Source organism: Passer montanus, unplaced genomic scaffold, assembly GCF_014805655.1.
Source record: "Passer montanus isolate IOZ18808 unplaced genomic scaffold, ASM1480565v1 scaffold20, whole genome shotgun sequence".
NCBI classification, from domain to species: Eukaryota; Metazoa; Chordata; class Aves; order Passeriformes; family Passeridae; genus Passer; species Passer montanus.
The window spans coordinates 11,883,990-11,897,334 of NW_024366592.1; the positions used below are offsets into that span (position 1 = coordinate 11,883,990).

At 46.2% G+C, this 13,345-nt stretch overlaps 1 protein-coding gene across 3 annotated transcripts in view; it reads left to right on the plus strand.

Annotated features, from left to right (window-relative positions):
• Positions 1–13,345, plus strand: part of DENND2A (DENN domain containing 2A) — a 58,867-nt gene that overhangs the window by 10,025 nt on the left and 35,497 nt on the right. For all 3 annotated transcript variants that reach the window (XM_039708001.1, XM_039708002.1, XM_039708003.1), the window contains exon 2: positions 13,149–13,247. In XM_039708001.1, the coding sequence (XP_039563935.1) occupies positions 13,177–13,247 (71 nt within the window). In that variant the 5' untranslated portion in view covers positions 13,149–13,176. The remainder of the gene's footprint in view (positions 1–13,148; positions 13,248–13,345) is intronic.

The window sequence follows — 13,345 nt, forward strand, 5'->3', positions numbered from 1 at the left end:
CTCTTGGGAGTATTCTTAGTTTAAATTATAATTATATTTGCACACACTGTGCATTTCTAATATTTTTTTGCTTGGGAAGGCATATAAGCAAAGATAACTTCTTGCTAACCTATTTTCAGGGCTGAAATTTCTCCTGTGTCTTACTTATCATTTTAATATGAATGCAGTGAACCCACTTAGGAGATTTTTATTAAGTAGATGCTATGCAGTCTGAACATTTGAGTTATTACTGAAGAGATGGGAAGAAGAATGCCTACTTGAATGTCAAACATTTTTCTTACCAACCAAGAAGCAAATCAAGTATAGCATTACTTAAGCAATTCTTCTTGTTCCTCTTCTAATAGAAGAAAATGTTTGGGAAATTTCCTCCTAAAAGATCAAGTTTAGGTTTAGTTTTCCAGTTATGTCTGCAGGCATTCTCTTTTCGGTAAAGAAAATAGAGTTGTTATCAAATATCCATTGTATTCAACTGCAGATAACTGAGGCAGCATTGGACAGCTTCTACCTTTGTATAAAGAACATGGTTCTGGTGAGGAATATCTAAAAAAATATGATCCAAAAGAGGGGAGATGTAGATTACATGTTAGGAGGAAATTCCTTATTGTGAGGCTGGTGAGACACTGCAAGAGGATGCCCTGCCTCTGGATGTTGTGGATGCCCCGTCCCTGGAAATGTTCAAGGCTAGGCTGGACGGGGCTTTAAGCAGCCTGAACTAGTGAAAGTTGTCCCTGTCCATGGCTGGGGGACTGGAAGCAGATGATCCTTAAGGTTCCTTCCGACCCAAAGCCTTCTGTGGTCTAACTGGCCTGTTCATAGAGTATTTAATCTATGGAAAATGTGCATTTGCTGCAATCCCCGTCTTCTACAGAGGAGAAAAAGCCATTTACAGACAGACCTCTTTCCTGAGCCGGATCTTCAAAGCTGAGTGTGCAAAGCTGATGCTTTTGGGATAGTGGGGATGGGAATTTCACAGAGGAACTTGCAAATCATCAGGGTGTTATACCAGGTGGATCACTCTAGTGCTGGCCCTTTACTGGAGGAGACCTCATCTCTTGCCCTGCAGGAAACCTTTCTATTCTTTAACCATCACATGAGAACCTGTAAGACTTATCCCATGCCATCCAAAAAGGTTTTATGGACTTGAGCAGAGGGCGGCTCTGCTTGTGTTTCTGTAGGTACCTCTGTGTTGGGGCTGAGCAGAAATGAGGTGAACGTGGAGGGTGAAATGGAAGCCACACCATAATCACTGCAGTCACCTTCAGTGCAGCTGGGATTTCCCCTTGCATTGGACTGGAAATGGCATCTTTATGAGCATTTAAGATGAAAGGGGATGATGTTTATTGAATAGTTCAGGGGACAGGGCTTCTGCAAAGGGTTTAACTCCAGAAGATTCCTACTTTGATATTTTGTTCTGGGTCCTGTAAAATGTGCCCTTGTGAAATGCAGTCAGTGCTTTGTAGTAATGAGCTTTTCCTGTGCACGATAAACAGTATCAGGGCCCAGCACAACATCCAAACATCTTGGGTGGAGTATGCCCTAGTGGTTACCCTGGAATACAAAACTTGGATGCACATTCTCTGGGTTGGAAGCTTATGTACAAATAGCTCTGCTTCAGTTTTGAGATAAGGGCTGATGCAGACAATTGTACATGCGTGCTCTGCTTTTGCTCCATTATCCAGCAGTGAGATGAATGTGAAAGAAAGTAAACAATGGAAATTGAAGTCCTTTATGTATGTATTGGCTTTAGCACATCTCTTGGAAAAGAGTAGTGAACAATATGTGCCTGTTTGATAACTCTCCAGTTTCTAGGTTTTCTGCTGCAAGAAGCCCAAAATAACACTTCAGCAAAGGAAAAAAAAATCTCCCAAATAAATGCTTTCAGTATTTCTCACTTTTCTTCAGTAATTGGTTGGTTGGTTAGTTTTTTATTTAGTTATGAAATAAGTTTAAGCTTTTCAAAAAATTGTACCCTGATCTCTGAAAGTGGAATGAACTTGGGAAGAAAATATTTTCCTTTTCTGATAGTGAAAATTTACAGCACTCAGCAGTATTTGACAAGGTGGGTTCATTGATGGATTCATTGGTGGATTTATTGGTGGATTCATGGCTTCCATGGAGCTGTTGAAGTTTGTTAGGCACTGCAGAATGACTAGGGACAAAAGACAGTAGAAATGTGTTAGGCATAGCATAATTATATATCTTGTTTTGGCAGCTATTTTTTACTGCTTCCTTGCTGATCATTTAGAGGAAGGTAAAAAGGTATCACTTGGGGAGGAAAATGTCTAGTAATCATGATTTGAAAGATATTTTTTGTTGTTATTTTCTGTAGAGAAAATGAGAGTGATTACTCACTTTTACGGTAATTCATTATCTGTTATCAGAGGATAATCCAGATTTGGAGGGATTACAGGAGGACTGTACTCCAGCCTCCTTCTTAAATAGGTTCAGGACTGAGGTCAGATTGCTGAGGGCTTTGGTTGGGTCTTGAAAACCTTCAGTAATGGAGACAGCAGGGCTGCTCCAGAGGTCTGTTTTCCTCACGGTGAAAAGAACTTTTTTATCCCTATAGTAAAAAAAAGATTCTTCTTTATATCAAATCTGTATATTCCCTCTCATCTTGTCTCTCATCCCACCACGAGAAAAACAGCCAAGCAATTTGCTTCAGGTCACACACTGTGAATGGTTTTGTTTTTATGAGGGAAAAAAAAAAGTCACAACAGAATGTGGAAACCTGTGTCATGTCTCTGAAAGGGATGGGACACAGGTGTCAGTTCAGATCTGACCTGAACATGCTTAGGTTTACAGTATCACTGTGTCAGTCTGTCCTCCAAGCTGCCAGATGTGAAAAAGCTCTTTAGACATATGGAGCGTAATTATTTCTTCTGCAAGTTCCCTTTCCAGGGCTGTGATCTGTTATCTGAAACATCTCCCACATTAGCAAGCTCTGCCAGCTCTGTGGAGCTGGACCTGGCACGTGATGAGCAGCAGAGTTTGTGTAGGTGCAAAAGGTGCAGGAAAATGTGCTCTTGATTTTCCCAGCCATACCTAGACCTGTCTCCTATTGCAGTCAGCAAAAAAGGAATGTGTGTTTACAGTTCTTTGAAAATGTTAGCTGCTTCTACAGTCACAGAATCATTTAGATTGGCAGAGACCTCCAAGATCATGGAATCCAACCATTAACCTAAAGCTGCCAAGTCGGCCACCACACCATGTCCCTGAGAGCCACATGAATACAATGTGGAGCTGATTCAGTCAAAGGTGGGACTTATTTGGGAGTTAAAATAAGGAGATGGAATTGCAAGTGTAAGTGCAAGTCTAGTAGAAATGTTTGTTTAAAAAAAAAAATCTGATCCTCGGTTGTGAAAATGGGTCTTAAACTTCAAAGTCATGTCGTCACTTATGAAAATTTTGCCCTTCTCTATTTTATTTCTTTCTTTCCTGGGGCTTTTGTACCACAGAAAGTGGCAGAAGAATGTGCCACCAAGTCATCATGATGTTTTACCAGCATTTTTGCCTGTCAGTACCAGGAGATCAGGTTTTGCCCCCTCTTACAAAGTTTTACGATCAGAAGCTGTAGTGGAGCCCCTGGGGCAGAATGTGTGGCTGGATACCTGCAGCACGCTCCTCCTTGTGCTCTGCCCTTTGCTGGGCTTCTGCTGGGGCTGGGGAACCTTGGAAGAGCAAAGGGTCGTTCCTGGCATTGTTTTGTGCTCAGGTTGCCAAATTCCTGGGTACGGAGAGGGTGTGGGTGGACAAGCAACACAGTGACCTGGGTTGATTTTCTCTCTGTGCCGCTTTCTTGTCCGGGCTGCCCGTACTGGGAAACCCTTGTGCTGGTTTCCACCGCCCCCGAGCCCCCTCCTGTGCCCGGGATCCCCTGCCGGGGAGAAGGTATCAAACCGCACGTGAAAGGGTGGAGGAGGAAGAGCGACTTATCCCTAGGATTTGGGGTTTTGCTAGGGCTTTTCCCCCGCTTTTATTGGCCGTGAGTGCAATGACCGCCTAACCACAGGGACCGGCCGGCTCCCTCCCCCACGCTTCCTCTCCGTGGCAAGGCAAAGTCGCTCAGATTTCCTCCCAGCACGGGCGGATGGCGGCTCTCAGCTCCATTCCTCTCAGGACAAAAGGAAAGGGAAAACTGCTCTCTGCACGGGCAGATGGCCGACTGTTTCCTGGCAGCTCCGCTCCACTGTCCTTTTTCCCATTGTCCCAACACAAACACACGCACACACGCACGCACACACCCCCCGAGAGCGGCTTTCTTTCTGGAAAAATAAATAAATGCAGGCCCTCTTTGCAGAGGTTTATTCCTCCTTGGAGCTGTGTGAGCTTCCTCCTTGTGATGGCCAAATCTTGGGCAGCTCACGTGCTGCCTGGCCCTGCTCTCTGCTCAGGAAGGCTGGGTGAGGGGATGATGTGCTGTGCTGTGGCTGGAAGGTTTCCATAAAGAATAAGGTCTGCCATAAACAGGTTCTGCCTTTGTGACAGCCAAGATAGGTGGGAGAGTGAGGGTAGGAGCAAAGAGGAGCTTGGAGGAGACAGAGGGAAGCGGGATCTCCTGAACCCAAAGCAATCTGTGGGTGACTCTTTGCTTGAGCTCAGAAGGTGATGCTTGATGGAGACAGACTGTAGTGGGAGGTCATGGACTTGGGGTGGGTACAGGAAGGTCTCATGGAGCATGCAGATGGTGCCCCAAGGCTGTGGTGATGGACACTTCAGGAAGCTCTGTGCTAAATCCACATCAGGAGGGACGAGTCAGCATCCTGCAGGGTGAAGGCCACCGAAGGAGAGATTTGCTGAGGCTCCATTTGTCTCCCTGATGATAACTTATTTTGGAAGAAGTTGAGGTTCTTCTTTTTAATGCTCTCATTTCCTTTCTGAGTGTGAGACAATTTGTCTTCCTGCCAGGAAACACTTTGCAGAGCTGCTCCTCGAAGGGATCTCTTTGGGTCCCATTTATGTTAGAATAGCAGAGATTATCTCACCACATCAAAAATTAATTCCAGTGTGGTTCATGAGCTGAACACTATTTTTTAGTGACAGGTTGTTTCCTATGCTGTCAAATGTTTGGGTTTCTTATAAGCATACTAACCCTGAATTCTTTCCAGTTCTTTTACACTGGAAGTGATTTACTTGTGTAGCAGGACTGGTATGTTTGTAACACAGCACTCCAATTAAAGGAGGAAAAAGCACCTACAATACTTAGCTGCACTAGTAGAAATGAGTATTTTCCAGTTTCTTTTTGACTTTGTTGGGACCTGAAGCCAGTTCCGCTGCATCTGATTTAATCCTGTCTGTCTGTGTGCTGCTGTCAGATGTGTGCTTGTGTGAATCTGGTTCATATTTCTTTTGTTTTATTCTGTACTGACCACAGTCATCATCTCTGTGAGTACTTTCAAAGCCAATCATACCAGGTATTGATCACCATCTCCACTGATGTAATCTGCAGGCAAGGACACACCACCAGTGTCTTCTTCAGCCTTGACTTCAAGTAACTGAATTTTCATTTATTAGTCTGCAAAGCAAAAGCAAATATTATCACCTCTTCAAAGGGGATGAGTAACCCCACTGTGTACACACAAATGCTCACATGAGACCTTAAACACAGGGAGATGATCTAGTAATGCCAGGAACTGTCCCAGAAGGGGTGTCCTCACTTCCCAGGGTCTTGGTCTCCTCATCTGGAATTACAGGTTATTTTCAATCTTCGTTACTTCCTTGTAGAAAGCATAGCCTGAAACACATAATTCCATTAAGCATTGCAGTCATTTTAGCTGCCAGATTGGAAAATACTGAATCATTCTCTTCCTTTCCATGCAAATTTTTTCTTACTATTTGTTAACCTACCTGCAGGAGTTAAGACTCATCATGTCTCTAAGCAGTCATACAAACCATCCTTGCCACCAGGATGAAAAGCAGTGTTTATCTTCTATGCATGCAGCACTAAATCTGTGACTGGGGCAGTGAGTTAGAAAAAGAGTGTTTCTGGGTTTTTTGACAAGGTCATGAAACAACCCACCACTAACCCTGAAAATGCTGTGTTTTTCAGCTGAGGGTGTGTCTGCTTGAAGGAAACTGAAGAAATGTTGAATACCCTCTGAGTTGTTTTTTTTTTCTGTTTGTTGTGTGTTTAGAAGGAGGAACAAAGAGAAAATAAAACAATGGGAAATGTGGGACAAGCTTAATAATAGTGGGTGCAACGAGCCCCACCTTTAACAGAAGACAATTCATATTGTGAGACCCTGTTTTTGATTACTGTCTTCAGGTCAAGATTTTATTTTTGTTTCAGTCTGCACTTTTCCATGCTGAGCATTGCCTCTGGCTGAATTACTTTTGAAAGCCTTCAGCCAAAATGGTTCAGCTGTTTTAGCGTGGAGCCTGGGGAGAAAATTGTTGCTGCTTCCCCTGTGTTTGAAAAGAAACTCAGGCTTTTCTTTTGTGAAAACTTATCTTCTGCTTTGAAACAAAAGTGCTGTTTGGATCGGGAATTTGTCCTTTCCCATTCCTGAGTGATCTCTACCCTAACTTTTCCAGGGCTCTGTGGGAAGAAAGTTTCAGCTGGCACATGGTCAGCAGAGGTTTTTAGAGCTACCTTGTTCCCAGATGTCCTGTCCTTCCAGCTCCCAGTGTCAGGCACGTGGGTGCTGGGGATATCCCTGTGGAGTTTGACCTACAACTTTCAGCAAATGTTTGGTGGAGGGAATGATGGATAAGAGGTGAGAGTAGTTTCTCAAGGGTCCATCTGCTTTACTGCAGAATAAGGATAGTCTCAGAATGAAGTTGAGACCTGGGGTAACCCCCTGATACTGCTCACAGCAGGTCCTGCTGGCTCCCTCTTCTCATTGCTGAGGGTTAACTTCTTTACAAGCAGAGTCTTGTTGCCAGCCCTGGCAAGGGGGATTGGAATTCAATGATTTTCAAGGCCCCTTCCAGCTCAAATCATTCTATGATTCCTTCCATGTGTTTTAGTGCTCATTAGGTTTTCCCAGACAGGTGACTGATGTTGCTATCTGAGCAGAAAACTTTGTGCTTCCCCCCTTTTATTTCTTTGCTGGTTTAGGGCATTGAACCACACAGCTTGTGAGCCCATCCTAGCTTGAAAGGGCTTTACAAGCATGGGAGCTTATACAAAGCAAAAGCAAGAAGGGAGGAAAAAAGTAGGCACATCCTTAGTCAGTGGCAACCATCAGATGTGATGAGGCATGTCTTTTACCAAGGGCAGGGATGGGACCACCTTGCTGGCAGCCAGGGGAGGAGCAGGGCAGGCCCCTGAACCATGGTAATCCTTTCAGTCAGGTTAAAGGCATATAAGCAGGCAGAGTTTGTTCTGTGTGCTTAGAGAGGGAGAAGGTCACGAGACCAAATTATATCATAAAATTAAAGACATGTCCTAACACCCAGCACAGCTTTGCTGGACACAGCCAGTTCCTGCATTCCTGGCATTGCAGCCTTGTTCCCCTGACGTGGGGTGTTGCACAAAGGCAGAGGTTGTGGTACGTCAGTTTCACTGGGGGTTTTTGAAAATACAGTTTGTTTTGACACATGGGATTCTCCTGACCCCCTTGTAAGCTCTGTGGTGTAAGATATGATAGATCAAAGGGAAAAGTTAGGATGAAGAGGGGTGAGGGGAATAGGAGGCTGTGTGGGATCTGGCTCTAAAAGATACTGTAGGAGCATGTAACTTCCCAGTCATTGGTCCTTTATCAATATATTTTGCATAAGTTTATCCTGCTTTTTTCTCTTTAACAAGTGACTCAACTCTGATTATCTAGAATTATCTACAATTAGGATCTCATTACGAGTGTGACAAACTGAGCAATTCTGCTGTTGGTGTCCTCAGTCTTCACGAGATTCATGTAGCCAGGACAATCAGTGTCTGCAAAGAGGTCATCTTGCCCTAAGCTGACTGTGCCCAGCACAGGATGGCAGAGTAGCTGAGGTGGGAAGGCACCTCTGGAGGTGGCAAGTACAGCCCCATGCTATGAGTGTGGTCATGTAGAGCAGCTTGTTTGGGACATTGTCCAGTTGGGTACTGGGTATCTCCAAGGGCAGGGCCTCCACCATCTCTCTGGTCTTGGTCAACCTCTTGGTAAAAAAGGTTTTTCTTCATGAGTGACCTGATTGATCCTTTGTAAGAAGCCCTGCTGCTGTGGAGGTGGTCCATCTGCAGGACTGACCAGGAGAGGAAAGAAGTGGACTTTGTGTAAGTTGTCTGAGGGAGAAGCAGTTCGAGCTGCCAGCTAGGGAAGGCTCATGGCACGTGTTGTGAAGCTCAAGTTTGAGGAAACCCATGCCTTGCTGCTGGGTTGGTGTTGGGCACCTCCAGTCAGGGATTCCTCTACTGTAGGCATCTTGTTTCACCAAGGGAGCCTCTCCTGGGTCCTGGTGCCTGTCAGCTCTGGCTGCATCCCTGCTTGGCTTGTGTCCTCCCTGCTGAGCAGTGGCTTGCTCCCTGAGGTTACACTCTGCCAGTGGCCTCAGGAAGGCAGCGTGTTCATGCTGGGGATGTGCACACTGCCTGGTGCTGGGGCTGTGCATGGCTGGGCCTGTGCTGTGGCTGTGTGTGTGAGCACAGGCACGCATCCTCATGCCTGCTTCTTCCCCCAGAGGAAAACAGGCTCCAAACAGAGCAAGGGCTGGGGGAGGGAGCCTTAAAGGCTTTAACTGTTGGTTTCCCCTTACTCATGTTTTTCCTGTTAGTGTTTTGTCTTCTTGGCATCCTTCCTGTTCTTTATATGTGTATATATGTTATATATTGTTGCCTCCTTGCTGCTGTCCTTGTGCTGCACCCTTTGTTGTGTAAAGCACTGGGGCAGGCAGATGTGACTTGTAGGCTTTGGCTGCTCAAAACGACTCAGGTTGTGAGCACCAAGGAGAAACACAACATGTCTTTTTTTCTTCATGGAGGAGAGTTGGACCAGCTGCAGGTTGTTCTTCTTGCTGTGGAGCCTAGCTGTTCATGTGTACCAGCATATGTGCTGTTCATATGCATCAGCAGCATACGTGGACATGGTTGAAATTTTTGGGAGGAGCAGAGTAAACAGAGCAAAGAAAACCATGAGATATGGCCTCCAGCATGCAGCAAGGGTAATAACCAAAACCACCTTGGAGCTATGCTTGGTTTATTCCCCATGAACAAAACTGCAAAGAAGGGAGGCCTGGGAGGTTTGCTGCTGTCACTGCCTGACCTTCTCAGAGACAAGGCTCGCCGTGTGTGACCTGTGTGCATTTCCAGTAATAGGGACTGCAGTGCCTTTGTGCTCCCCCGGCTTTTGTCGTCGTCTGGTGGCTGCACCAGGTGCAGTGGGCAAAGCTGGTGTCTGCCTCTCCCTGGAAGTGTTCCTCTGGAAGCCTTCTCTGCCCTTTGAGGGTGGGAGTGTGCCTCTTTATTCACTGGTTGCTCTGGAAACATCGCATAGTATCCCGTGCCCTGAACCAGATGTGTGTACTCCAAAAGCGTTTGCATCGGAAGTGGGGAAGAGGGCACTGGGGAAGGGGGGCGGGAGGAAAACTTAAATTAGAAGAAAGCCAAACAGCTATTGCTGGAGACAGATGATTACAGCTCATGTCAAGGCTGTTTCCTGCATGCCAATGATAGATCAGTAAACAAACGCCTCTGTGCGAACACAAAGCAGGCAGGAACTGTGTTTGGAAGAGAGAGGTCGGGGTAGGTCTCCCTTCACTTGGTAGCAGGAAGCCCCTATCACATGGCCCTGGGAATTGTGAGGCCGGGTGCATGTGGGAGATACGCCGAGAGGTATCTGCTGGGAGACTTCACATCCTTCCCAGGGCCCAGCCAACAGGTTTGAGAGCTCCCTCCCCTCCCTCTTTCCTCCTGCCTCCTCCCCTGTCCTTCCTTTCCCAGTTTAATTTTGAAACACTATCAGATGACTGCTTTGTTCCCCCAAACAATGGCAGGGAATAAATTGCAGTGACAAGGTTCTCCAAACGGGGCTCAGTATCTTCTCTCCCCTTTCATGGCCTTGATGTCCTGCTCCAGGATGGACATGCCAGATGCCATGGCCTCAGGCTCTGGTTCTGCAGGGCTGTGCCTGCCATTGCTGGTAGAAAGTTCTTGTGTGGTTTTTAGAGAAAGCAGCAATCTGTCAAGAAGTACCAGCTTGATGGGTGTGTGTATGTCCTTCTTGGGTCTCCTGCTAATGGAACTCAGCCCTGCTTGTTTCTTGTAGGCAGTTTGTAGGGCCCTGGTCACATTGCTCATGAGGCAGGAAAGCAAAGATTTCAGATAACACTTCTCAGCCTCTGGCAGGTCTCCCTTCCCCAGCCTTATGCATGCTCTTTTGTGCTCTCTCCCCTCTGCTCTCCTGTGCACACAACCTCATTACCTCCCTTGTAGCATATTGGGTTTGTGTTGGGCCCCTTCCATGTGCTGCTTTGTCAGAAACTCTCAGTGAGCTCTAGCAGGTCACGGAGATGCTCCAGAGGGCCTGAGCCAGCACATAGGGCAGTGTGTAGTTGATTGTAGGAGAGATGTGGGCAGTCAGGAGGGGCAAGAGTTCCCTTTGCCCTTCACAATGAACTGTTGTGTTAGCTCTGGGTGTCTTGTGGAGCCAAAACTTGGAAAACAAAAGTAGATATTCTCTGTCTGCTGGAGGCAATTTTCCATCATTGCCATCACAATTCCTCTGCTCAGGTGTTGGCAATGCCTGTGGGTCAGGCCTGAGAGTTATTTCTAGTGATCTTCTTGGATGAGATGATCATATCACCTCTGAAGCTCATCTGGGATTGTTTGGCCCCAGGAAATTATTTGATTGTTGGACTTATTGAGAGGTACCTTATTATTTTCTGCTGTTTTATTCCAGAGGTGCCTCTTTTTCCCCTCATTGTCTTCTGACGTGTTTGGATAAATATTTACTCTTTTGAGCAGAACCAGCTAACGTGCTGCAGTGATCCTCTGGGTGATGCTGAGAGCACCATGTGTGCCCTGCTGCTCAGAGAGAAGGCACAGCTGCCCATGTATCTCTTAGGGATGACTTCACTCCCTAAGCAGTGTGTGTTGTCACTGGGGTGTCAGTAGGTACCTGGCTGTTGTCACAGCTTTGGGAGCTCCTTGATCACCCTTTCATCTGCCTAGTGTGCGTGTGTTGCTTTGGTTACTCTAGCCACACTTGTGCCTGGAAGGGACAGACATCCCTCTGCCCTTGGTTCCAAGTCATGCTCATCTGCTGCTCGCAGTGGTGCTCCTTTCCCGGGAGACTCTTGCAGCACTCAGCATCTGCTTTGTGGCTCACTTCTGCAAATCAGGGCTGTGGAGTCTGTGCCATCCACCACAGAGGAAGAAACAAGTGCACCTCTTAGTCTGTATCATCTGCTTTTGGCCTGTCCCACAGGAGGCCTGCCAGGGAGCTGACTGTGCCAAGCACCAGCACACATCTGTGGTACCCAGATGTTCGTTTTCAAACAGGGTTTGCTCGCAGCCTGTTGGAAAAGGCTGAGAGATGGAGTTTCCTGACGGGGAAACTGGGTGATCTCATGAAGACAGAGGAGTGCACCCCCAGTGAACATGCAATGTTTCAGCAGAGCCATGGGGACTGTGTGTGTAGACACAAGAAATGTATTTCTCACTGCTAAAGGCAGTGATGAGGAGCTGCAAGGCACCAAGTGAGTGCAGAGTGAAGAGACTGTCCCTGCTCTAGGGATGTTGTAAACCAAGTGCAGAGCAGACTCTGTTGTAGCTTTGCAGGAATCTGCTTTGGCTGCCTGGGTGAGTCATTCTTTGGCCAAGGCCACAAGTATGGTTAGTTTTTCATTATTTTCAATCCATAACAGTTAACGGATGGATGAATAGATTTTGGTCCTTGGGCTGGTAAATTTTCTTGACAGTATTGCAAGGCTGCTCTGTGTCTAGAAGTGAAGTGGGTGCTTGTTCCAGTTACTAATGAGGGAGAGAAGCCAAGGGGGTTTATTGTCTGGAAGAGAGAGTCTGTTAAATGGTTAGCAATGAGCTGCCCCGAGTGTGTACACATTGAGTTGACCCAGAGTTCACTCCTCGCCTCAGGAACATTGCCAGTATGGAATAAAAGGAGGGAGAGAAAACTGTGAACAAACAAAACTGATTTCCCTGCCACCCCCCTCCCCCACCTCACTTTTTCCTTTCTCTGCCCAAAAACTTAAACAGTGGAAACAAGAGATCCTTTTATTCTTTCCTGTTTCTGGTGTGGTGGGCTATATGTTTTTTTAATGACAAGAGGCATTTGATCTTGTCAAATGCCAGGCATGGCAGGGCAGCCTCTGGCAGAGCAACTGGTGAAGATATCTGAGAGACTTTTCCAAGTATTGCCTACAAGATGGTGAGCCTGTTGTCATTGCAATGCTTTAGAGCAGGCAGACCACCCTGATGATTGAGCAGAGATGGTGCTGCAGAGTAACAGAGTAATTCTTCCATTTTCTATTTATCAAAAAGAGCATTGCAGCACAATGAAATAGAGATGGAGTCTGTTGCATTGACTGGGTAGCAGTGGCACTCAAAGAGAGGGACAGTCATTCCAAGAGTGCAAGAAATCATGAGGCAAACAGAATGACTCATTTTTGTGAATGATTTATCTTATCCCCACAAGGAGTTGTCCTCTGAAATGAGATCAGTATCAGGCTAACATGGCCCACCAGAGAAAAGACTGCAGTGCAGTGTCTCTTCAGGCTAAAATGTTTTCCCAAGTTTTTCTTCAGGCTAAGTTGTTTATCCCAAGCTTCAAATGTCGTAACAGTGTTGTATGTTCAGCAGGGACTTCAGACTTGTGGCCTTAACACGGGTTATTATAAAATTGTTTTTGGTTTAGTCTTCTGCAAGGGGAAAAAAATCTAAATCTGATGAGATTTTGACAGCAGTAAAATCCTTCTTGAAATGTTCTCCATATTTAATTTAAGGTGCAGCAATTGATGCTGAGCCAAAGACAATTTTTGTCCTCAAAAACTGTCAACTCCTCACTGGGCTTCTGAGGGGTGTTGCTGTCACCCCTGTTCCTGTTTTGCAGGGGAGGAAGCCTGGGCTGTCCTCAGACAGCTGTCATGTCTTGCTTCAGCTCCTCTCCTGGATTTCAAGGAGAAACGTGTGTATGTGTGTGTGTGTAGAAGGAAAAGAGAAGGATGCTGAGCAGAGAGCAATGCTTCTTCCTTGTGTCTGTCTGCAGGTGACCTGCTGCCCTGCTGTGTGCTGACATGATGACAGCAAGCAAGGCGGCCGATGTGAGCAGCAAGTTTGGGGGTGCTGTCTGCAAGTCTGGTGAGAGGTGAGAGCTTTCCATCTTCCAGTGGCTTTGCTTGTCTTTATTATCCCCAACACAAAGAAAACCAAAGGAAGGAAACCTTCTCACTGCTGGGCAGTGTC